Source organism: Heliangelus exortis, chromosome 9 (assembly GCF_036169615.1).
Source record: "Heliangelus exortis chromosome 9, bHelExo1.hap1, whole genome shotgun sequence".
Lineage (NCBI taxonomy): Eukaryota > Metazoa > Chordata > Aves > Apodiformes > Trochilidae > Heliangelus > Heliangelus exortis.
This window is the reverse complement of record NC_092430.1, coordinates 8422112-8448404: the sequence shown is the minus strand read 5'-3', so window position 1 is coordinate 8448404 and position 26293 is coordinate 8422112. Positions and strand designations below refer to the sequence as shown.

Sequence of the window (26293 nt, the reverse complement as noted above, 5' to 3'; positions counted from 1 at the left end):
CAGTTTTAGGCAGAGTGTATGTATTTATTTCCATTTCAGACTGTAAATCTGGAGTTCAATTAAAACTCACCGAATACTATTTGCATCTGACAAAATATATTCTAATGAATATAACAATTTGTTTTATATACTGCCTCAAACTGCCTTCTGCTGGAGGCTGTTACATCCTCCTACTAATGACAACAAGTTTATTTTCTGTGCCCTTAAAAAGTTGCAATTGCATCAAAATCACATGGATTTTTCTGACAGGTTTCAAACTGTATTTTCTTTCAAGTTCAAACTGAGCTGCACGTGGGGAGAAACAGAAGGCTCAGCACAAGTGAGCTTGCTGTCAGGACTCCTCACCAAGTACTTTTCAGGACACATTAGCATCACAGACGTCTTCCTGCCTGCCACATCTTTGCATTCACAGAGCACCTGCCAAAATTCACAGGCTGCAGAAGCCACTGCTGAATCATTTTCCAGCCCTGGCTCCTATCACTGGAATTGAAATTTTAAGATCAAAGAGGAAAGGAATGCAGAGCATCTTGTTTGCATGTCACCAACGCTGTTTTGCTGCAAGGCAGTGAGAGCAAGACACAGACAGGAATTACTGGCAGCAGGAGAGAGAGCATGGCAAGAAAACCCGGCTACAAGAAAGCCCAACTCCACAGCTTGGATGTTTTACAGGCAGCACACCTCCCCCCTCAACACAGCTATGTACCAACTACAACCAAAAGACTGTTCCCAAAAAATCCAGAGTCACAGATACCCTGAAAAAGAGCATCTGGAAAAGGCCACCTTCACATCAGTGGATGTGCTGCTCCCTGGACACCCTTATGCTGCACTGACTGACAGCAACCTGCTCCTGCCCTTCTGTCACAGGTCTTATGCTGATTTTCTTACATGCCCATCTTCTGGAAATAAGAGACTGTTGAGATTTTTTTACTTTAAGTTCACCTTTTTATGCTCCTTTGTAGCTCATGTAAGCATAAAAGAATAATATGGTGCCCCCTCAAGAGTCAGAGAAATGCCTGAGGCAATAGAAAAACCCACAAAATTATTAAGTGCCATCTAAGCAAATTTAATTCAGCTGGCAAGGACCTGAATAATTTTGATTGTTGGGATATGGCAGCACTAATGATGGAAATAAGCTTCTGATACTTTTATTTTTTAAACTCCTTTTCTCACAGGGCTCAAGAGGAGCCGGATCCTGCCTGAGCCTGTGCAGGATCAGCACAACACCTGACTTCCCAGGTACAGAATCTGTTTTATGGCAGCATAAGGCAGAAACCCAACATGATAGTTAAGTTTTAGGGTTGGATATCAAAGGTGGGAACAAACCTACCACCTTCTTTTGATCATATTCAGAAAGATAAAGTCTGGAAATCACTGAGAGACCACAGTTGGCCATATTCCCCTGCTACAAGTTTCTATGCAGCTCCTAGGCATTAGATTAGCAGATGCAATCATGACAGACTGAGCACATTCAGATACTGACAGCAGAGCTGAGAGCTGCAAGCACAAATGAGCATGATAGGAGAGATCATTGCAATACAACCAGCTCTGCAGAACTGAGCCATCTCCCGAAGCCCCTGCTGCAGAGCATCTCTCCAGGGCAAGTGCCCCCCTCTCACTTGGCAAGGCACATGAGGAGGGAAGCTGTGCACTGCTACAGGAACAGAGTAAACCCCAGCTGCCCCATGTATTTTTAAGTCAGGGAGATAATAGGGTTTAATAAATAATCAAACTGCACACAGAGTCTGAAGCATTTATGAGGAATACAGAAATGCCATTTAGATCTCCTGCTCTGAGGCAGAAGTACTGTAACAAGGTGGACTTGATGCTGAGGGTCAAGCCCACCTCTCTGGACAACCCCCCCCCTCCCACTACACTGTATGGTAGCTACCTCAGCAGGTCCACCCTTGCAGAAGAAATTGCAAGCTGGGGGTTCTCTAGCACAAGATTTCAGAAACACTCAACTCCTGGCCAAAGACAACTGTGTCTGTTTCACCTTCCCCTTCTCAAGAGGGGCACCAGCCACACACCACTCATGCCCAGCACTGCCTGCTAGAGCCTGCCCATCACTCACACAGTCTGGATGGGACCTGACATAGCTCTGCATCTGCCAGGGGTACCCCAATGCCTTCATTCACCAAGCACCTGGCAGGGTCCCAGCCACCACAGGATGAGAGCTCGTTCCCCCCTGATATCCATCACCTGAAGTCAGCAGAAGGCTTCAACTTCAGCATGGCAACTCCCATCTCAGAAACTGCAAAGCATCTACAGCATTGTGTAGATGTTTTGTAGATGTAGATCTGCAAGGGGACTCTCATCCCCTGGCCTCTCATCCTGCTCCAGCACCACCTGGCTTGTTCCTCTTTCTTGTCTAACATGCCAGCCCTAAGCCTTCAGAGTTGTTAAAACTGCACATCCACCCACTAATGATCAATCCCAAATTGCATTCCCCCAGGGGACAGGAATGAGTTCAGATGCCACTTGTCTGCACTGGCCATTTTTTCATTTTTTTCATTGCCCGAGAGCGGTCGCTCCCTACTGCTCCAAACTTGGGGTGCCCAAAACCCCCTGAGGGCCCGAGCTCATGTCCACCCACCCAGACACTGCTGAGGTTCCGAGGTACCTCTTGGAGAAGAAACGAGCCTTTTATCAACCCCACACAAGCCCCTCCAGCCGTGCCCGGCTCTAACTCATCACCGAGGGGACAAGACCGCTCCCTCCCCCTCCAGCCCCTGCCCCTCACTCACGGCGCCCGGGGGCAGCGGCACGGAGCCCACCGCCCCATCTCCCCCCGCCTTCTCCTTCTCCGGTTTGAGGGCTGCCGGAGGCTGCTGGACGCCTATCTTCACCATGGCCCCGCTCCGCTGCCCCGGCCCCGATCCCCGCCGCCGGCACCGTCTCCGGCTCCGCCCCGGGGAGGGGCAGCCCCGCACCCGACGGCAAAGAGAGGCGGAGCCCCGGGGTGTTGGGGGGTCTTGGCTTCCCTTCCCTCGGGGGCTCCACCTCCCGTCGCCCTCGGGTGCGGGGGCCTTCAGGCAATTAAAGCTTCCTTAAGGATCCACCTGGCTGTTGGTAGGTGGAGATTTTCAGTGGTCAAATCGGGTCAGCAAATGGGAAAAAAATTACCCAAGTCGAAATAAACCAACACTTAACAAATCACCGAGCCCTGAAGATGAGCATCGACCCGGAGCAAACGCACACACTGAACAGAGATTACTCTAGGGAAAACTGGGAATAACCCAGCTGCTGTTCATTTGGAGGCCTGAGACCAGAATCCGTGGAGGAACTCAGAGTCTCTCCTCCAGGCTCAGCTCTGGGCAGTAGAACAGATGGATTAACTTCAACATGGGGACAACGATCTAGAAAAGCCCTTCTTGACAAGTGCAGTGTGGCATGCAATGATGAAGGCAATTTGGGGGGCTGCTTTTGCACCCCTGGTTCTGTCCTGTGCCAGGCTGCCTGCCAGGGGCAGTGGGTACCAGGACATTATCTGGCTGGATGCAGGATGCACTGAAGGATGTATATGGCAAGGAGTGAAAAACACACGGTGACAGTTTTGTTAAGGTACAAAAAGGAAAAACATTAATAGAACCCTCTCTGCCAGCTGTGGGTAACACACCGGCAGTGGAGAAACACAGCCATACCCTTACGTTGATTCGGTCTACTTGAACATACTATTTATTCATAATAAAGTAGTTATGAGCATTTTCTTTCAATTCAGAAAGATTCATTATGCACTGAGTGCTTTACATCATGTTATAAACTAAGCCATTGATAAATTAATCCTAAATTTTATTTGCAAAAGGCATCTTTGGCAGGGATCCAATGTTGACTCACAACAATTGCTCATCATGCTCATTTGCCATTGTTCTGTACTTAGAGCTGCTCTGTCGACCCAGCGTCCTACTGTGTGGGTACAAGTTACATCAGGACTGCAAATTTTATCTCACACAGAGACAAGAGACATTTCCAGAACAACCCCTAATTTTAGGAGCTCAAACTGAGGCAAGTCGGTCCTGATTTTCTGGCTTACGGCCAGATCCAAGAATCTTGCACCCAGCATGCAAACCAAGAGACACCATCAGGATCTCCCATGACAAGAGCTGTAAGGCAACTGCCAACTACCCTTATATCGTTTATCCTAAATGACATAGAGCCTTAGAGCAAGGAAGCATCAGAACCGGAGAAGAGGGACAGAAATCCCTGTTCCCAGTCCTCTCAATCCACCAGGTTATCCTGTCTTCTACCCCCTTTATCACTCTTGGGCATAGATTTGGCCCTGTCTCTTTTTTAGAATTTAGAACCAATCACAGCCATGTCATTCCGAGGCATCTCCTGATTTCAATTACATATCTGGATAAATGGCTTTGCAAGTATTTAGAAAAATTACCCTAGTCATAAGCTGAGTTTCAGACTAGGAGAATTTTCCTATCAGAAGTCTCCAGCTACATGCCCCTCAATCTGAGGCTTAGAGGATAAACATTGACAATGAACTCAGCGTTTCTCTCTAAAGCAGTTTAAAAATGACTCTTGCCTCACTGTGGAACAGTGACACTGCTTATAAAACATCTTGCCCAAATCTCCTGTCTTTTCTATTATTAAGCAAGCAGGTTTCAGTTTAAAACTGCCACCTTACTGACTTCACTACAGCCACCTGATACTTTATTAGTCCTTGTCTGGTAACAAAACTTCCGTCTCTTTCTTGTAATTAAGCTGAATACCAGGAACAATTTACTTGACTGATCTTTCAGTAGGCACAGCAGCATGATAGCACTTCTGAAGTACTGGATTGGTGGGAACTTTAGAAACCTTTATTAGAAAAACTGTTTGCTGCCTTGCCACTTTTCACCTCTCAAAAAATACCGCTTCATGTAGAAAAAAATAATATATAATTATATATATCCTTATTATATATCCTTATTATATATATCCTTATATATCCTTAACATATATCCTGAGCCAACCAAAATGTGTTTGTCATTTACTCAGCTGCATTTATTTCAGAGCTCTGCCTGGTGTATTAATCCTTACTGTATCAGACTGAAAGAATTTTCAAGTCCTTAAATCATTCTGTTTTTCCACTGCAGTTCTAATAAGGGCTTGTGGTAGAGAGCATGCTGTAAAAATTATAACTTAGTAACACACTTGAAGTATACTTTTATTTTCCCTTCCTATGCCATACTGATCAGCTGGGTAGAAAGCAAGAAACAGACCGGGCTAAAATAAAAAAATTAAAAAAAAAAAAATCATTCTTAAAGGAACAGACCATAAATGAGGGGAACGCACTGATGTTTTTTGCTATTCCTTGTATAATATACCTCTAATTACCCCAGATAATTGCATAAGGCAAAGCAATTACCTGTAGCCAAAGGCAGGGAATCAATGCAGCAGTTTCCATGGAAAGTTATAGCATTCATCTGCAGCTGAACTGAGCTGAATTTCTTGGCACTCCTGGGTGCACGTGTTGTACCTGCTGGGGTAACATGTCTATCCCTGCTACAGCTGTGACAGATCGAGTCTTTTGTTCCTTCTTTTCTCTTCATTGAAATAAAACTGATGGCTAGGCAGCAGCAGGAAGCCCTGGGCCACCTAGGAAGATAAATGGAAATCTATTACCATTATGCACTTCAAAAAATAACAAGTGAGTAATTTTCTCCTAATAGTAAGAATTATCCTGGATTAGTCTCCCTCCTAGAAACTATCAAGCTCCATGTATCTCAGCTATCTCTTTTAGAAACTCTAGCTTATAAAATCTAACACTTACCATCCTTTGGTCAGCATTAAAATATAAGTATGCACATTTAAGAAAGTACACATGGACCAGATGTACAATGGATCTGATCTGAACCACTATGCTCAGTTTACTCCTGGAGGCAGGACTGGTGTAAGCCACAACCAGGTTGCCTGCTAACACTTGGTTACCTGCTGTGGCACCAAGATCCATTAACAGGTACGTGCAAATAAATGAGGAGGGATGGTGAGAAAGGTAAGGAAAAAAGTATCTTGGAGGCAGCACCCTAAATCCCAATCTCTATTTTCATGTCATAGGAGAATACCAGAGACAGCAAAATTACCAGAACTGTTGTACAGTTTATATTTTTTATGATTTAGAGTGAGTTTTTCTACAGATATCCATAATTCAACTGGAAAAATGTTAGAGGTTCCACAAATCAAAACACCTTGGAAAAGTTTGCTGAGTACATTGTAACACTTCTGGAAAGGCTCTGACCAGCAGGGAGAGCATTCGAGCTGGTGGGAAAGCACTAGTGAAAAGGATACAAGCCTAAAAGCCAAGAAAGCCCAGGAAGTGGGAAGGGCCTTGTTCTTCACCTTTACATATGAATGCAAGTGTTAAAAAACAGATCAGGAGCAAAAGCAGGAGAATAAGAATGTAGGGGAGATGCTGCTTTTAGAAGATAAAAGGCATGGGACTAGTTTTAAGCAGTTGTGGGAGAAGGCAGCTGGGAGCTCTCAGCCCTACAGAGTTCAGCTGCATCCTGCCCCAGTTCCCAGAGTCCAAATAAGGGACCCCCGAGTACACAAGAAGATGTCATCTGTCATCATAGAATCACAGATGAATGGTTTGGATTGGAAGAGACCTTAAAGATCATTGAATTCCAACATCCCTGCATGGGCAGGGGACACCACCCACTAGACCAGGTTGCTCCAAGCCCCATCCAGCCTGGCCTTGAGCACTTCCAGGAATGGGGCATCCACAGCCTCACTGAGCAACCTGTGCCAGTGTCTCACCACCCTCATAGTGAAGAATTTCCTCCTCATGTCTGATACAAATCTCCCATCTTCCAGTTTTAAGGCATTACCCCTTGTCCTCTCACTACATGCCCTTCTACAAAGTCCCTCTCCAGACTTTCTGTAGGTCCCCCCTCCAGGTACTGGAGGGCCACTAGAAGATCTCCCTGGAGTCTCCCCCTCTACAGACTGGACAACCCCAACTCTCAGCCTGTTTCCATAGAAGAAATATTCCAGCCTTCTGATCACCTTCACAGCACTCCTCTGGAGTCACTCCGACAGCTCTGTGTCTCCCAACAGCTCTGTTAGGAGCTCCATACTCCAGGTGAGGTCCCAGGAGAGTCGAGCAGATGGAGAGAATGAACTCCCTTGACCTGCTAGCCACACTTAATCACAGCTCTTTCTTTCTCTTCTGTCACCTCAAGTCTAGTTCTGCAGTTGAGCACTGGACTTCCTGCTCTACCTGCACCAACCTTTTAATATTCTGCTTGTCTAATGTTGAAAGTGGCCAATTGATGTGCAAGAACCCAAGACATGTTTTCCTTCTGGAAGCAAAAAACCTGAACCAAAGCCCTCTTCTTCCTGCTAAGGACCTGCAAACCCAAAGAGAAGGAAGGGATTTTGGGAGGCTGACTGATACCCTCCCCACCATAAGGAGTAGTAACACAAACTCATTAGGCCTGGCAAAACCCATCTTCTGACAGGTGCAGGCAAGCATTCCCTCATCATGAGCTCTGCAAAGCAGTGTCTGAACCAACTGGCTCATCACATGAAGTTACTTGGTGCAGATGCAGCACAGTATCAGGCTTAGATGTGGGGAATAAAGCACATTTGACTCCAGTTTTTATGCTGTTAGGTGCTTGGCTCCAAGATAACCTGCCTGTCATTGCAGTTCTGCATACAAAGTGTATTTTGTCAGCTGCAGAAAAGCTGGGTAGTTTCCAGAGCTGTGTATTAGCCCCCAGTTTCCACCAGCTCACACCCATCCATCATGCAAGTGACACACTGTGAGTAAAGGCCACTCCACCTTTTTCTTATCTCTCAGTTATCTTCTTCAGGGCTTGTGCAGAGTGAGTGAGCATGCTCAGCCTGAATAAAATGCTTCCTGGCAAGAGCAGAACACACTGAAGAGAAAGGAGCACGACACTGAATACCAGCACCAGGTCTCCAGCAGCTTTCATGCAGGGAAGGAGGAAAGAAAATCTGGACTGTTGAAGAACTGGTTTTCAAAGCTCAGAGATAACTGGTGTGGTGTTTCGGGACAGCCACACCTTCTGAATGAGTTTCCTGTCTCTTTAATTAACAGATCTTCATGAACATCTCAGGGTTTTATATTACACACTTAGAAAACTATCATTTTCTTGAACCCAAGAGAGGTGAAGTATCACAGGACACTTTAATAATACTGCTAGTCCTTAGAAGATGGAGACTAGCCATGGGACTGAGCAAGAAAGAGCCTCAGTCTCTTCTCCCTTATTTTACCTCTTCTGTCTTTACTGAAACTATTCCCTAGTGCCTGATTGTTGCCCAAAATCTTTGCACAGCAGACACCCTCCTTGTCCTGGCTCCTCAGATTTGCTACTTCTTGGTGCCTTGCCTTTGAATACAGTACTGAAAACACACACCAGAAAGATGGGAAAAGACAAGAGCAACAAAACAATGTCCAGCAGGCCAGATACATGCACACAAAAATGTGTCACTGAGAACCTCAGCCAAACAACTGGACATCTGCAGTTCTGCTTTCTTTTTGGGTGACTCAGAGAACAACACTGGTGTTCAGACACCTTGTGTGTCATATCCCAAATTACAGCAAATTGGGTCACATGGAAAGAATCTGCCATTCCTCCTAGCAACGCACAGCACCCAACACACACAGCCATAACTTAATTATTACCTAATAAAACCTCAATATTGCAGGGTTGACAGAGTTTTCAGCATAAAAGACAGAACTGTGTTTATTTATAACATCTGCACATATTATACAAATTCAAGCAAGCTTGGACTGAGCAAGTGGCAGAAATCAATAAGCCCTCGCTGTGTAAGTATCCTCTGCCTTGCACCCTGAATGAAATAAAAGCCAAACCAAGCAAATTCAACACCCAGTAACTGCCATGCTCCTGTTCAAAAGGTCCCATGGACAAAGATGACAACTAAGACCACCTTCACCAAAATAGGTTTTGCTCAAACCCTGAGCATAGGCATGTATATCTAGGGTAGATGACTTCTCCAACCTCAGAAGGTTCTTTTATTCCAAGGGCAGGTTCCTCTGCACAGCACTGAGCATGGACCTCACCAGCTCCACCTTCACCCTTTACTGCTCCCACCAATTTAGCTGGATTGGCCCATTCACTCATCAGCTTTTCTGGGGAAAAAACCAACCTGCTTTGTAGGCAGATGTGCCCATGAGCCACTAGTCCTCAACTCTCAGAGTCAAAAATTATTGGATAAGGGAATCATAATTTATTCTTAGTCTGAAGTGACCAGAATGATCTGTTCACTTCCCCTTGCACTCCCCAGCTGAATCATGTTCAAGCATTAAAGATAAAGGGAAACACCTGGTCTAGGAGTCTTCAGCTTTGCTTTACTTTAGCCCTACAGAAGTATAAGTATTACCTATTCCTACCTACTATATTTGCTTTCCACCTACTGTATTTGCTTTCCACTCATTATTATTAATTATGCTTGACTACTTTGAGAGGCAGAACCTGAAATTCAGCTGATGACATGGAAATTGGGTTCATCTTCCAAGGAATTGAGGAAAAGCAACTGGCTTTGCTCTGCAGGAAAAAAAGGGCTGTAGTTACCCACTCCTACTTCCAGTGTCTGGTACACTCACACAACAAGGCTCTGACTTCACAAACAGCAGCACTTTAGCTTGGTGAGCTTACAGACCAAGGACTGAGATCAGGGCCCCTTGCAGAATTAATGAATGAAGGGTATTTTCCCATGACTTTTATCTTCACCCAGCTTATGAACCATGGACAATTTTTTTTCTGCCATTCTGCCTCCTAAAGGACTGAGGAAGAAATAATTTTTAATGCTGAAACACTTTGAAGAACAAGCTTCTATGAAACTTTCTCAGACACATACATTTCACTGTTCATTGTTGTTTCTTTAAAACCTGTTCTAATCTCACATTAGAAGAGACTGCTTCAGGGGACTCCACCACTATTAGAAGCCAATAGTGCCAATGGACAAGCAATGAAAAATTTGATGACCTCTAATCAAGCTAATTGCATGGGCCCAATAGTCATGCAGCTAAAGCAAGGTCTGTACACTTTCTTCTTGTCACCTATGCTGCCTGACACCTTCCTGCCCAGGAATGAGGGCAACTCAAGTCACAAGGAGATATTCCAGGTAACAAGTAGATGCCCAAACTACACTGCACTCTTTTCTCTACCCATACTCTATCTGCAGCATAGCCATAATAAATCCAGATGACTTTAAGTACAGAACATCCTCCAGTGGCAGCCTCCATTCCCTTGTTGTGCTTCCATCTTCAATGTAAATTAAACTGTATCCCTTCCCCATCAATTACCCCCATTCCCCAAGACTGTGTATTCTGCTTTAATCCTACATGCAAGAAAACATCAGCTAACAGATCATGGGAACAGAGCTAGGCCCTGTTCTGCCAGTGAAGATGCTGGTCTGTAGAGCATTTAAAGATTGTCTCAATTCCCAGAAGCAATATTTTCAGGCTTATATTACAGCAGGAGTGCTATGAACATATATTCTTCTCAGGCTTTTTCAAAATATCTAACACAGCTGCATCAATAGCCACATAGTTGGCTGTGCCAAGAGAAGGCAAAGTTTCATGACTGTAGGATAGGACATCTGAGCACTCTCTTGGACATCCCAAGGATGACTGGGGTTACTGAGGTACTTCCACAGCTTTGTTTCTGATGAAGCCATATTCTATGGCTCCCCATTTTCATTGAGACTTGTCCTGGTCAAATCCTGGGCTCAAATGCTGGTCCATGTTCATGGTACGCCTGGAGTGCCCGAGTTAGTGGGACAGGCAGTTGGCAGCCTCATTTTTAATCACTTGTAGTTTTTATTTCATTAGTGGTTCTCCAGATTTTTACTCACCCCTGCAAAATCTTCCAAAAAAGCAAGGAGTCATCCAGTTCAGACTGTGGAGGATATACAAGTTTCTCCTTCCACAAGTCACCAGGACATACACCTCTTGACCTATCCTTCTCTGCCAAGAGGAATCTAAAAATCTCTCTTGCATTAAGGAATTAATCATATAGGAATTTAAAAAAATCTCTTACTGTCTTCATTGTCCATGTGAAAAAGATGACACACTGTCAGTAACAGGGAATACATACTGTGGGACTCCTGAAAACACACAGCCAATTTCTAGAGAGCCATCAAAAAAGAAAAATCAGTGGTGTCATGAGCCAGCCCGCCCACTCTGTGCTCTTGTGACTTCTGAATCATCTTTCACAGATCTCAGTGAGACACAGGAAAACATGGTAGTCCCTGATTCCAAGAACATCTCTTGCCCTGCAGAATATAAGGCTCCATCCCTGAGTGAACATATTACATTGTTAATGAGCTGAAAGCACCTTGGGTTTTAAAATAACTTATTTTCTAGGTCAAGAAAGAGAAGTTAGTGTCCCACAGTCTACCACAAGCCATATACTGAATATCTATGTTCCAGACATGACCCTCGAACAGCACATGGCTGCAGCTATGCATGATGGCACAAATACATGAAAAATCCCTGTGAATGTCTAAGTATGTATACTGAGCTGGCTCAAAATCCTCTGGATACAAGTTAAAATATCAGCTTCCCTAGTGAGGAATGGTCCTATAAAACAAGAGTTCAGAAGGTGTAAGCAATGGCACTACTTTTCTTTAAAAATCTCTATCCCAAGTATGATGTTTGGATCTTTTCCAGCACACATTCCCAAGAAAAAAATGGGGAACTAACCCTTTACTTACATGTCTCATTTTACAGTTCCCATAACTATTTTAAAAGGGCAGCAGGCAGTCTCAGGAGGACACAAAAACATCTTAAAACATTTCTATTTGCTAAAATTAAAATTTGATGAGTAACGTAGCTGCTGGGTTACTATAGCAGCAAGATCCATCACCTAGGTGACCAAGCACTGATGTTGTCAACATTAACCTATGCCCACACACATGTTCACACAGTGCACATCACCAGAATTCCATTTCTTGCAAGATGTTTGCCTTCATACCAACAGACTGATAGTAACAGACCACATGGACAGTCTCTGTGAGTGAACTCCCCTGACAGCACCAGCCAGCCTTGTTAAGGAGGACTCTTTAGGAGGGCATCAACTGTGTAAGAGCTGAACACCAGAGGCAGCCTGTATGTGCAACCTGTTTTACCAAAGTTATAAGCAGCAACAGAATTTGCAGAAAAGTTGCTAGGAAAAGCTTCAGATGGACAAGGAGATCACTCAATGTACCAGAGGGTTTGAAACATAAATCTGCACAAAACAGCAGGAATGTCTTAGAAAATACATAGGCAAAGTCTTCCATCAAATAAGCATTCAAAGGCAAAGCTTTCACTACAGAACACCAAATCCAACAAAATGAATGCCTAAATCAACCCATTATTTGTTGTATGGGGATCACCTAGTCCAAATAAACCTGTGCTTTTTATCTGTTTAGGGCATTACAAGCAAGTCTTCAGAGCACAACACAGCAGAGCAGATTACAAGCTTGCCCTGAACCACACTAGCTGGGAGAGAAGAGTAGGAGAGCTGCACGAGGTCATCAGACTTGTGACATAACTTGGAGAGAGTTTCTGTGTCCTGACACATCTCTGCATATGGCTGAGGACATGCCTTTGACCCCATGCTTTCACTAAAACTATTTAACTCTGGATATCTGAGATATCTCACAAGAACAGATGTGTTTGTTTACAAACAAGCAACATACTGCTTCAATTACAAAAAGATTAAACCCAAGATTCCTGAAAAATACTGATTTTTTTTGCAACACCATTACATAATTGGTAACCTCCACAGTCTAATGGGAGTTTGATTGGTTAGGTTAAAGGGAATGAAATTGATACATTTTCCCTCTTTTGTTAAAGGCTGCCTTTATATCTCATGGAAGAACTGAGACACAAATCTCTTCGCCTCCACTTTAATAAATGAAAATGAGTCACTATTTCCCCATTTTGCTTCAAATATCCTGTCACTGCTGTGGTTTGATTTGTTCAGCTCTAATCTCAACTTCATACAGCACCTCCTGCAATTATGCAGGATGTCCTCTGTGGTTCTTTTGCCCTTTCAATACATCTCCCTTATCAACAGACCACTCTGACCTTTAAACATCATTAACCTCACATGCTCAGCACAACTCCCCCAAAGTGTGTTCCTTTGATCACACTTTCCTAAAGAGTGGGATAACATTGTCTTCACAGACTAAAAAATACGCCATATATTTTCCAGCCTTCACCCTCACACTGAAGCTTGGATTTTCTGCTGCAGCCTAAGCTTTCACAATTTCACACAGAGGGTGAACTGTTTCAGCTTCACTGACACTCCAGTACAAAGGGCAACAGACTGAATCAAATTTATTTGTTTGTGGAAAGTCAGCGTTTGCATCTTCATCTTTTCACCATATTTCACTACCCCCAGCCCCACTTTCCTATGCTGAGTCTCTTTTACCTGCCTATCCACACATGGGTTGAGCAAAGACCATTAGAAGCCAAACTCTTTGAAATTCTAGGGAACAAAATAACTCTGTTCCTGGTAAAGCCAATTTTCTTGTCTGTCTCTCACTGCCTGACAATGGGATAAGCAGAGGAAAACAAGATCAAACTAGTGCTGGACCTGAAGATCAAAGAAAAGAAAATACAGAAAGAAAGGAACCTTGGGCAGATGAGAGAAATAAGAAACACATTTCTACAGCAAAGGTTATTTTACACTGAGGCTAGACAAAGGTAAAAGATGCTAGGAAAAAACAGGGCATCTCTGTTTCAGGAAAGAGGACATCTGCTGGCAGATGGGCCCTGGGATTCAACCTCAACACAGAGAACACTTCAGCAGTGGAAAACAAAAAATAAGAGCAAGGAAATGAATAAATGTTTTATTGTTTGCTGAGAACCGTACATTCTTTGTTGTGAATAAATGCAGCTTGAATTTTGCAAAGCTTTTGTATCTACTTGCTTCTATCATGAAAATGCCCTTTAGAGGTGACCTCCTAACCAGGAATGCCCAAGAACTCCCACCCCAGGCAAAGGAGAGGTTGGAGCTGTCTGTGGGACTGTGAGGAACAACTAACAGAAGCAGGAATGTCCAGATTCTGTGAGAGAGAAACCAATGGACATGCACACCCTGATTTGCTGGTATCAGACAGCAAACAGCAACATTTTGAATTTTTCAGATGAATTAGCCAAGGTGAACTGTCTGTATCTGTGCATCTAACTGGCCAAGAAACTCTCCATGTTTTTTTGTGTGTGAACTATATGAAATAATGTTTTTCTAGTTCATATCCCTAATAGTCCTCTTCAGGGCACTGTATATTCAAGGTCAGTGTGTCTTTCTGGACAACTGGGCACCTTTAAAGAACAAATGAACTTTAAACAGTGAACTTAATTAAAATGTATCACTTCGCTAGAGAAAATACACACCATTTGTGAGATTATGCAATACTGCACTCAGTACAAAATACAGGATAAACAAGGAAGATTTGGGGTCTGCGTATCCCTCTGCATGGCTTAACTTCATACTACTTTCTACCTTTTTAAACGTGTGTTTGTATTTATATATTTAGAAGGGGTAACAGGCTAACTGAACATTTCAGAGCTGCCAACAGCTGCTCAGGGGGAAATCTTGGCATTATGAGGTTTGCAACCGTGCCCAACTCTTCAGAAGTAGGACTTCCTTCATTAAGCACTTCGTTTTTCCTGCAGGAGCAGTGAAACACCGAGTGCTTCTCACTCTGTAAATCTGAGAAACAAAAAAGGTCCTAAATCCTGTCACCCCATTTTGACTTTCATTTTTATCAGTCTCAAAACCAAGATGAAACAACAGAAAAAGCCAGCAGGATTTAGTCTGTTTCAAAGTGCAAGAACAGCTCATGATGGCACCTGAAAGGCAGTAGTGTAAAGCTCCATATTTTACATAATGACGAACAAAAGAAACTGTATTAATCTGTTTCTTTGTGGGGAAGGCTTATGCTAGAGAAAACCCTAAAAACAGGATAGAGCTGCTTAAACAAATCATGAAAGAAGACCTTCAAAGAAAAGGGGCACAGAACCTTTGGACTACTCTTTTTTCCCCTTTTATAATGCACAGCGGACATGAAAGGGGTTTCTTGGTAGTTCTTTGTTATTCTAAAAGGAATGTTCTGGTTCTCTTTTACATTAAAAATTCAAGTCTTGCCTTGAATTGAAGGCTCTGAGGCAAACAGCATCAAAGACATGCATAAGTCAGAATGAAGCACATTGGTAAGGACATTTGGCTACTGCCCATCTTACACTGGATTCTCAAGGCTGCAAATGAAAGTCAACAAATGTGAAGATTCAAGTAGCACACAAAACCAAATTACTTCAGTTGCAACAAATATTTTGTTAATGTGGAGGGCATTAACATCTTTAAATTGCTAATGGTTTTATTAAAAAAAAAATATGCCCTCCAAAAATTCACAGCTACCTTTGAGCAAAGGAAATCAGTCCTTCAGACTTCAAATAAAATACCTTTGACAGCAATTTATATTGATGGCTCTGTGGCTGGATATTTATTGCAATTTGGTCTCTAGCCAGTCTCCCTAGGTGTGTCTGGAAGAAGTCCCTTATAAGCCAATGGAGTAATCAATTTGCTCATCCAGTAAGATTTGTTGTGCTGTATTCCTGTAAGGAGTGGGACAGTGACTGCAGAACGGCTTGGTCTGTTCTAAGGCTCCAAGAAATGATTTAGGTAATTTGCATGTATATATGGTTGAAAACAGAAGTTCTGTCCCTAAGCTGTGCTGATGGATCAGTGCTGGGCTGCTGCTAAAGAGCAAATGCCCAAACCTGAAGCAGAGCTTCAGCTTTGGCTCAGTTCATCCCAAAGGCAGGCAGGCAGACAAGCCAGCAGTTCACACTGAAGCTAGAAAAGGTGAAATACTGCAGTGTCTGCATGGACTTCACCTACACTAACTGTCCATGTTTGGGACACAAGTTTGAGATACTTGACCACAACCTGTGAGCTCAGCCCTGAAAGATGAGCCTGTATGGTTCAAGAGAAAACAACACGCTGTGGAAGGACACTAATGCTTTACTACATCTTGAGGCACTTCACCTGCCTTTCTCACTCCTTTTTCCTTCCTAACATGGTATTATCTTGCAATGTCAAGCCATGTTTCCTCTCCAGAAGCCTGCTGTTTTGCCAGGATGTTTGTTAAATTGGGCAATGCTTCCATGAATAGGCTTTAAGTTGCCTTTTGAGAAAAGCTTGAATCCCAAATCCTTTTTCTGCTGAAGGGAACAGTGCTTTCTCAGTTAGCTGGTCTCTTTTCTGCGTAGAAAAGCAGCAGCAGAGACATGAGAGAAAGACTGGAGACTCATATTTTTTCTGCAACAACAGGACCAACTTCAATACTTAAGTGCGTTGTGCCTGCAAACATACCAAATAATTTTCTCCCCAACATACTTCTTAAATCTTTCCCTTTCTCTGAATGATTGCTGGTGAAACTACCTACTTAAAAAAAAAAAAAAAAAAAAAAAGGCATCTTCTTTTTGCAAAATCATAGAATCATAGAATTGGCTGGGTTGGAAGGGACCTCAGAGATCATCAAGTCCAACCCTTGATCCACTACCGCTGCAGTTACCAGACCATGGCACTGAGTGCCACATTCAGTCACTTTTTAAATATCTCCAGGGACAGAGAATCCACCACCTCCCGGGGCAGCCCATTCCAATGTCTGATCACCCTCTCTGTAAAGAAATTCTTTCTAATGTCCAACCTAAACCTCCCCCGGCACAACTTGAGACCTTGCCCTTTTGTCTTGCTGAGGGTTGCCTGGGAAAAGAGACCAACCCCCCCCTGGCTCCAATCTCCTTTCAGGGAGTTGTAGAGAGTGATGAGGTCTCCCCTGAGCCTCCTCTTCTCCAGGCTGAACAGCCCCAGCTCCCTCAGCGTCTCCTCGTAGGATCTGTGCTCGAGTCCTTTCACCAGCCTGGTTGCCCTCCTTTGGACCTGCTCCAGGACCTCGATATCCTTCCTGAACTGAGGGGCCCAGAACTGGACACAGTACTCGAGCTGTGGCCTCACCAGCGCTGAGTCCAGGGGCAGAATCACTTCCTTGGACCTGTAGGCCCCACTGTTCCTCACACAGGCCAGGATGCCATTGGCCTTCTTGGCTACCTGGGCACACTGCTGGCTCATGTTCAGCTTCCTGTCAATCCAGACTCCCAGGTCCCTCTCTGCCTGGCTGCTCTCAGCCACTCTGTGCCCAGCCTGGAGCTCCCCACAGGGTTGTTGTGGCCAAAGTGCAGGACCCGGCACTTGGCCTTGTTGAATCTCATCCCTTTGGAATCAGCCCAACTCTCCAGTCTGTCCAGGTCCCCCTGCAGAGCCCTCCTGCCTTCCAGCTGATCCACACTCCCCCCCAGCTTAGTGTCATCTGCAAACTTGCTGATGATGGACTCAATCCCCTCATCTAAATCATCTATAAAGTTATTGAACAGAACTGGGCCCAACACTGATCCCTGGGGGACACCACTAGTGACCGGCCGCCATTTTGATGCAGCACCGTTCAGCACCACTCTCTGGGCCCGGCCCTCCAGCCAGTTCCTAACCCAGCGCAGAGTGCCCCTGTCCAAGCTGTGGGCTGACAGCTTTTTCAGGAGAATGCTGTGGGAGACGGTGTCAAAGGCCTTGCTGAAGTCCAGGCAGACTCCATCCACAGCCTTCCCCTCAGCCACCAGGCGGGTCACCCGATCGTTGGTCAGACAGGACCTGCCCTTCCTAACCCCGTGCTGGCTGAGTCTGATCCCTTGTCCATCCTGTAGGTGCTGTGTGATTACACTGAGGATGATCTGTTCCATAACCCTGCCAGGCACTGAGGTCAGGCTGACGGGCCTGGAGTTTTCCGGGTTCTCCTTCCAGCCCTTTTTGTGGATTGGTGTGACATTCGCCAACTTCCAATCATCTGGGATGTCCCCAGTGAGCCAGGACTGTTGGTAGATGATAGAGAGAGGCTTGGCGAGCTCTTCTGCCAGCTCCCTCATTGCCCTTGGGTGGATCCCATCTGGTCCCATAAGACTTGTGGGGATCCAAGCAGTTCAATAGGTCACTGACTGTTTCCTTCTGGATTACAGGGGGGCTGTTTAGATTCTTGTCATCTTCTAAAAGCTCCGGAAGCCAGCTGTCCTCAGGATAACCTGTCTTACTGTTGAAAACTGAGGCAAAGAAGGTGTTAAATACCTCAGCCTTTTCTTCATCTTTGACAACTATATTCCCGCCCATGTCCAGTAACGAATGGAGGTTTTCCTTGCCCCTCCTTTTGCCATTGATGTATCTGTAGAAGGACTTTTTGTTATCCTTCACAGAGGTGGCAAGATTGAGTTCAAGTTGTGCCTTTGTCTCTCTAATTTTCTTTCTACATAACCTAACTATATTCCTAAATTCCTCCTGAGTAGTTAGCCCTTTTTTCCATAATTGGTAGGCCCTCTTTTTAGCCCTACTTTCTTTCAAAGTCTCTCTGTTCGGCCAGACCAGTCGTCTTCCCCCCCGGCTTGCCTTTCGGCACACAGGGACAGCCTGTGTGAATGAACACTTCGGTTTTGGAAGTCAGTAAGAGGAAGCAGATAAGGCAAATCTAATGACATTTTGCCTGTTTCCTTCTCAGGGTAGAACTGAGCTTTCAAAACTGAAAAATTTAATTTAACTCTTTTTCCCTATTCTTCATGCATGGTTTTGTTTGGTTAGGGATGCTGACTGCCTGCTCGTGTTCTCAAATTCATGTGGCTATGCTGCCCTAGTTAGGATTAGATGATACACTACACCCCCAGTCACCCTCTGCTAATGCCTGCTAGATGGTGTCTGGTACCAAGTTTTAGAACTGAAGCTGGTTGGGAATTTTCCACACGGGAGATCTTCTGAAAGAGAATTCTGTTTCTGAGAACACGGAAATTTTCCATGAGGGGAAAAAGGTTGTTTCTGCCAAAATTTTTTTGAAAAGCTTAGTTTGTAAAGAGGATCAAAACATAAGTGTTTCATTTTGAATTGATCTGGACTAACCAAACTGCACAATGTGCCTGAGGATCCACGTCAGTTTTGGATATTTTCAGATGAAGACAACCCAGTCAGCACCCAGCCTCAGACACAAGCATGGTCTGTGACTACATCTCCACCTTTTAGTCCCTCCAGATCATATTTTTCACACTGTCTAGGTGCCTAGAAGTTTGCAACACAGTCCAGTTTCTCTTAGCGATACATTTTAATTCCATATAAACTGTAGAGGGTATTAAAAGAGCCAAGGCCAAAAACTAGGGCTTGCTCACACTGCACTACATATATCACGAACCTTATTTAGATGCCCCAAACTACAGTTCTGAAGACTAACATGTTAAAATACACAGCTTCCTTAAGCCTGCAAAAACAGCCCTAAAAATACAATCTATAAGGCTTCTATTCTTGCTTTTTTCAAATTAAATGGAGACATAATACTCTCCTGCGAGTCTCTAAATAACACTAGACAATATTAAATTAAGCTCAACATCTGTTTGAAAAGCAGAACCTTGTTAAGCAACACTCACATTTCTGTCACCCTCAGTTTCTTCACGGTGGGATCTGAGGCTTTTCCAAACGCTGCCACGAGAGGAAGAAACAAGAACTGTAACAGGATTCTACGTGACAGCTCAGTATGAGGAATCCACTGGGGAAAAAAACAAAAACAAAAAAACCACTGTTCATTTAATTTTAGGCAAAAGCAGACAACTCCAGTCATAGTGAATCATTTAACTTGTACATAGCTGTTCAAATAGATATAGGAAGTAGCCTATATGTGTAGTGAAATATTTGAGGCAACCAGGTGCCACTAATTGCCAGGCAGTGGGCATGAGCTTGTGTTAAGCCCACCTGTGCCTTATTAGGGCCTTTTATTGGCCCCCCAGTCCTCCTCATGAGCAGTAGGGGCCCGCCCTAATCAGGCACAGGTGGGCTTAACACAAGCTCATGCCCACTACCTGGCAATTAGTGGCACCTGGTTGCCTCATTTCACTACATATATGTTTATCACTTATTTTTTCCTAGCAGATTCACCAACCTCTGCAAAAACATAGGCAAATATGTCTTTATATTACAGCACATTCTTTATTAGGAGTGTTTATTCATTATTAGGAAAAAGATTTTGAAATTCCAGATGTGAGATGCTCATCCTGGGCAGTGGCAAACCTGTGTCCAGTCATCCTCAGCCTCCCCTCCTCCCTAGCATCACTGGAAAACTCTCCTGTGATGGAGGATGAAGAAACCTTGAGGGCAAAGCATCCATTTATGAAAGCCTATTTTGGCCAGTGCATTTCTGAGCAAGAAAACAAAACGTATTCTTGTGTAAAGCAGAGCCTCCAGTATGAGCCCTCTACAGAAGAGCTTGCCTTTGTGTTTTGTTGTGAATACAACACTTAAAAATATATGTTGGCTTTATAACTTAGGGATTTGCGGTGGTATTTTTAACTAGAGGTGAATGAACTGCTACCTTTAAATAGAAAGCAGAACAGGTCTTTACTCTCATGAAATATCCAGTTTCCTTCAAAGACTGCAAAATATTGAAGGGTCCCTCTCCTGCCTCTTTTTAACATCTTCCCATAGTTTTTGGCTATTTTGACCTGGGATTGACACTGGATCTACTCAGATACACTCCTATACACCTATTACATACATTAGCAACAACTCTTTACAAGCTCAGTGTGCTCAGATTAAAGTGAATGCAATGCATTTGCAGGCTGCAAAAGGAAACAACTTACTGAAAAGCAGCTTTGTCCATGGCCTTCTCCCCTGGGCTATGAGGGCAATTTTTACTCTGGTTCCTTGAGATGACAGGTCCTGAGGCAGGTCCTGCTGAGCAGCTCTGTAGGGAAAACAAATGTTAAGAAATCAGGGCAATGCCTCCTTGCATTTCCCATGCCTCTCCCTACAGGGGCTGTTTCATCCAAACATCCAGACAAGCACCCAACTTGACCACTCTTAATTAAAATGCACATTTTTTTTCTTTTTTACTTAAAAGTATAGATTACTCCTCCTTGTAACCTGTGGTCTTACTATAACTGTGAAATGAACACTCACATTTTCTATAAAGGCTCAAACAGATGTAGCCTCTAGTGGGGGTTATAAAAGAGAAGTATTTTTTCCTGCAGGGCAAGTGTGTTCCTGGCAGGTAACCAGATTTTTCAGTAATTTTGCAAAGCAAAACCATCTGAAGAATCTCCATTAGGAACTCTTGAACATGTTATAGCGGGGTTTTTTCCACATACTTTCTCAATTTTTGCCATCCTGCATAACTTGGGGTGTTACCTGTGTGACAGAGCTTCAAAAGCAAAGAGACACCACAAGCTTTCCTAAGAAAAGAATTGCCAGCTGCACACCCATTCAGCTCCTGAAATTTACAGAGAAGGGAAGAACTAAAATTAGTTAAGGGTTAACATCCACCCAAACTATTGGGTCCTATCAGGAAACAGCATCTCCTCACTTTGTCCTTGGTAATGCAGAAAAGGAAGAGAATCAGCAAAGAATGCTACAAGTAGGCAAGAGAGGCTTCCAAAAATTAATTAAATTGCTGACCCCTCTTTGCTTTGCACTTTGGCATGCAAAAACATGTTTTTAGACAGCATCTTTCACTAACTGAAATTATTTCACATATGCAAAAGGGAGAAAGGAGACAATACAGGAAGTAGAGGGAGAATGGGAGACCAGACACACTTCCACAAGCCTCTTCAGTAACACAGTAAAGAACACAAGGTTTTCTTCAAAATTTTATTTCAATTTAAATTATGGGGCCAGCCAAATTTTTTGGATAAGAAATGCATTTCCTCAGGAGAAATGAAATGCTACCATGGAAGTAGAGTTACAATTGTATACATCTCTTATTTAAAAAAAAAAAAAAAAAAAAAAAAAAAAAAAAAAAAAAAAAGGCAAACCAAAAAACCGCTCACATTTAAATAACTTTTAGTAATATTAGTAATACCCTTAAGCCTTCAAGCAGATAAGAAACCACTTCCAGAACAATAGTTTTTAATACGAAGAGCACATCAAATGAGCTTTAATTTAAATACAACTTCTTGTCGAAAGCCAACATTCAAATGTTTCCACATATTAAAAAAGTCACCATAGCCATTCTTCCCAAGGCCTAATATAGAGTAACTTCTATCCCAGTTCAAATGTTTTCACTTCTTTCCATACAGAAATCTTTAGCATATCTACATTTTTCTAAAGAGGAATCCTTATACATCATGGTAAGTAACTTGGCAAATAATATTTTCCTCCATTCAACTATTATAAACCAAAATACAACAGACTGTTAGTATTGAACTATCATACCAACCTCACAGAGAATCCTGCCTGCCTAAGTCACCTTCGGTAAGAGGGAGCTATTTTCTTTCCTATAGGCAAAATGAATCGATTTGCAAAGGACACATTAAGAACCTTTAGAAGACAGGTTATAATGTTAAGAGATATTTTAAATAACAGAGTGAAAAACACAGAGTTTTCTGGAGCTGACTTCCTTTGTGAAGGCTTTCAAATCAGCTTTAATGTCACTTAGGAATTTAATCTTGCTGATTGAGCGATATTTTCATAAGGAAGAGGACAGGAAGCAACAAACATTTTCTAGAGCATTCTCCATCAGATTCAGCCATGCAGAATTTGAACTTTCAGACTCCAATCCGCAAGTTTGCTTGGTTGTGATCTTAACATTACTATATGATGGACAGACACAGTTTTAATGACATCATTTAGCTATACTTGGTAGATTTCTTTTGTATGGTCACAGTAACAAAAACATGGTGCAAAATCAGTTGTGGTTTCTTGTTTTTTTATAAATACTGATATCTTGCAGCATTAAAGAACAAAATCAACAAAATCAAGTAATTTTGTTAGCCCAGGACATGAAATTGTTTCTTGAACTTGGAGGAGTTAAATAATTCACTTTTATAACTCCTACACTGAGTTATTTACTGTAAGAAAGAAATGATGCACTGCAGGCTCCTCTGAAGTAAAAGAAATCAATATTAATTGAGCTTAATCTTTGCCATTTGCAGAGCTGGTGAGCACAATCTTATTTTAACTCAATAAGGCCAATATTATCCTGTGAGAATGTAATACTAAGGGTTCCAGTTCTCTATTTCAGCCTAACCTAACTGATGGCACCCCATTAGATGAGTGAGTACAAAGAATTTGCTTGTTTGTTTTTTCCTTTTAATGCTGCCATACTTAAGATTGTTAAATCAGCATTTCCATGTGATCTGAAGTATTCAATTATATATGAGCATTCATTCTGCAAAACTTAATATTAGGTAATAGTTACAGACTAATACAATAACATTCCTCTGCTGTACAAATTAAATCATATTTTAAAGAAATGAGCAGCCTAGGAGTTATATACAAAAGAAACCAGCAAGCATTGTTGAAATGAAATGCAAAATGTCACTGCTAGGTCTACTGTCTGAAATACCTTTAAAGTAAAATTAACAAAACCCCTTAGAACATATTTCCAAGTTTACAAGTCAATTCTCAGAAAAATCAAATCATGTCAAAAAAAATTCTATAAAGCAGTGAAAGGTATATATACATTTTCCTTATGAACCTTGAGATTTCACTCTTTTGAAGGTTGCTAAGTTTCAATATCAGTTTATTTGCAAGACAACTGTTTATCCCAATAAGCTTACATCTTGGATACATTTCCCCTTTGATTACAAATAAAGCACTGCACATTTTTATTTTTTTTAAATCAAGGCATATATCTTATACTATGGTGCCAGGTATGCACAGGTCACATTGTGCTCATATCTCAAACAAGGTAAGTGCAAACATACAGATTTATTCAGATTTGCAAGCATGCAACCTGTTACTTAACTACATTAATACCTTCTCTCCTAAACCAAACTAGTATCTATATGTTTGCTTTCACGAACCTAGAATCTTTCCTTTCAGGACTCCTAAAACAAGCAGTGTCTTCAAATTCTGAAATGACACAAATATCAAGAAAGTCCACATTGTGCAAGAAAGCAGCAGCTATGTTTTTCAACTTGGACTAAAAAAGAAAAGAGAAAAACAAAAAACCGTTCACTGAACAGCAGATTAGCAGTAATGTTCCTCATGAATTGATAAGAGTGCCTGATGCTGAATATCTAACAGCAAATGCTGAATTTGGGTTTAATATTTTAAGGGTTTATTGGAGATTAAGCTTCTTGCTGTGCTGGTCTCTTCAAATCCCTGATCTGTTTAACTAAATAGGTCTTCTCATCATTAAATTGTTCATCCTCGGTCCTGTCATTCTGAAACTTGCTGAGGAACTCAATAAGTTTGGTCTGGTTCTTTAGAAGGATGTCTAATATAGGCTGTGTCTTGTTAGGATTGGCTACAAACACCTGCAAGAAAATAAAAGGCATTTAGCATAACAGTAAGAAGAAAAAGGCCAAGTTAAAAAACCAAAACCTATTGAACAGAGCTGTGATAATAACTTAAAATCATATTTAATTTATTCTGTATTCCAGTCTCTATAGAAAAAAAAACTGAGTAAATGCAAGTTTTAAAATAAAATTACTCCATCTTTTTAGTAGTGTAGAAGTTGAACCCCAGTACCAAATAAACTCAGTTTGTGGGAGATGATGAGCTACACTCTGCAGAAACCACAGAACATGCTTCTGTTAAATTCTGTAGCAAATGCAATTTCATATTATAGAACATCTGAAGGCTTACTGAAAACTTTTATACCTCAAACTGCATCTCCAGGCTCCTAGCTATTTGCTTGTCTGCTGCCAAGTCAGAAGATGTGTTATAATGTACAACATGCAATTTAGGCTATGAAATTTAGGTCACTTGACTAAAATACTCCTATCCTTCACGTATTATGCAGCCTGATAAAAACACTTGAACTTCAAGATGCTTCATGATTTCACATACAATCTTACTGCAATCCATCTTCCTCAATCCCAAGATTTTCTGAGAGATAACAATGACAATCATGTAAGTCTCAACAAGCCTAAAAAAATTTTCAGAAGATACAAAGGTAACTGCTATTAGTGATGATGGAACTTAACAGACAACATTAACCTTCTCTTAATTTAAACACTTAGCAGGCATCAAGATAGGCTTTACTGAGGCACAGCTTAGTAGTTTATTCAACTAGACAACTTCTGGTGGGGTTCTTTAGTTACATTGTGGGCTTTTTTTAAACATACCTTAAACACATGAAAGGCCTCAAACTGAATGTTACGACTCTTGTCTCGTAGAAGGTTCATCATTAGTTTGAGATTTTCTGGTTTACTGATGTACTTCGTCATAATTGTGAAGTTGTGTCTGTCCAATAACAATTCACCAAGAAGCTAAAAGGGGAAAACAAGGCCAAATGAAAAAGTTACTGACATTGAAAGTTCGACACAGCTTTTTTGTAAGTGCTTTCAAACACACTGAATACTTGACACCAGTCTGTAAATACAGTAACACTAGAACTCAAGTGTCCTGTATTTTAAGTGTAAGCTGCATTTTACTCATATTTTGAGGAGCCAATTTCTCCTTTTTCTCAAAAAGTGAAAACTTGCCTTTTTTTCCCCCCCTTGTTACGGGGTGGAACTGAAAGAAAATTCTTTCATTCTTTTTTCTTCCATGATTTTATGAAAGGGTTATAAGACATTGTACCAGGCTGCCCAGGGAATTGGTCAAGTCAGTATCCCTGGAGGTATTTAAGAGATGTGGCCCTGAGGGACATGATCTTAAAGGTCTTTTGCAAGCAAAAGGATTCTCTGATTTGTTACATTTATAAAGAAGCTATACATTACCAGTTAGAATGTAGCTTTTTGAAACAAAACAACCCAAACAAACAAGCAAAAAAATACTGGCAAAAAGAATTAGTGCTTCAAAAGAGAAGTATTTACACTTCTTTTGTTTCTTTGTTCAGAAGGGAATAAACTGATACTCCCTACAACCACCACTGGACTGAAGAAAACTATCTGATCCTAACAATTAAAATAGGAAAAATTAAAATAAGCACTATGCAAGACAGCTACTGAAGCTATTTCAATTAAATTCAGCCTGCCCTGAAAGTAAAGGAAATCTTTAACTTTGCACTTAGAAAATAAAATTGCCTTACCTTAAGCGACTGTCTCTTTGTCACATAATTTTCCGAATGAAGCAACTTCTCATATTCACTGAAGAACTAAACACACATAAGGAGAAAGGTTAGGACTTATCCAAGTGTCATACACATCCTTCTTCCAGATGATTATAACAAACTGGAGAATATGCAATCCCATAATAAAAATATAAATACAATCTGAGATCTCAGCAGGTTCCTGTAAGTCAATATTGTTTAAACACCACAAATGCTTTATAAAAATTTTTTTGCATATGCTTTT

At 42.1% G+C, this 26293-nt stretch overlaps 2 protein-coding genes across 6 annotated transcripts in view; both read right to left on the bottom strand.

Annotated features, from left to right (window-relative positions):
* ITM2C (integral membrane protein 2C) overlaps positions 1 to 20818 on the bottom strand; it is a 41616-nt gene extending 20798 nt beyond the window's left edge. Inside the window, exons 1-3 of one of the 2 annotated variants that reach the window (XM_071751897.1) lie at positions 20690 to 20818; positions 19484 to 19602; positions 5357 to 5586 (exon numbers count right to left, since the gene is read on the bottom strand). In XM_071751897.1, the coding sequence (XP_071607998.1) occupies positions 5357 to 5395 (39 nt within the window). In that variant the 5' untranslated portion in view covers positions 5396 to 5586; positions 19484 to 19602; positions 20690 to 20818. Of the gene's footprint in view, positions 1 to 2744; positions 2905 to 5356; positions 5587 to 19483; positions 19603 to 20689 lie in introns of those variants that run through there. The other variant, XM_071751896.1, reaches the window with a different exon arrangement.
* Positions 20819 to 21936: 1118 nt separating this feature from the next.
* CAB39 (calcium binding protein 39) overlaps positions 21937 to 26293 on the bottom strand; it is a 40063-nt gene continuing 35706 nt past the window's right edge. For all 4 annotated transcript variants that reach the window (XM_071751891.1, XM_071751893.1, XM_071751894.1 and 1 more), the window contains 3 exons: positions 26029 to 26094; positions 25121 to 25264; positions 21937 to 24307 (listed from right to left, as the gene is read on the bottom strand). In XM_071751891.1, the coding sequence (XP_071607992.1) occupies positions 24119 to 24307; positions 25121 to 25264; positions 26029 to 26094 (399 nt within the window). In that variant the 3' untranslated portion in view covers positions 21937 to 24118. The remainder of the gene's footprint in view (positions 24308 to 25120; positions 25265 to 26028; positions 26095 to 26293) is intronic.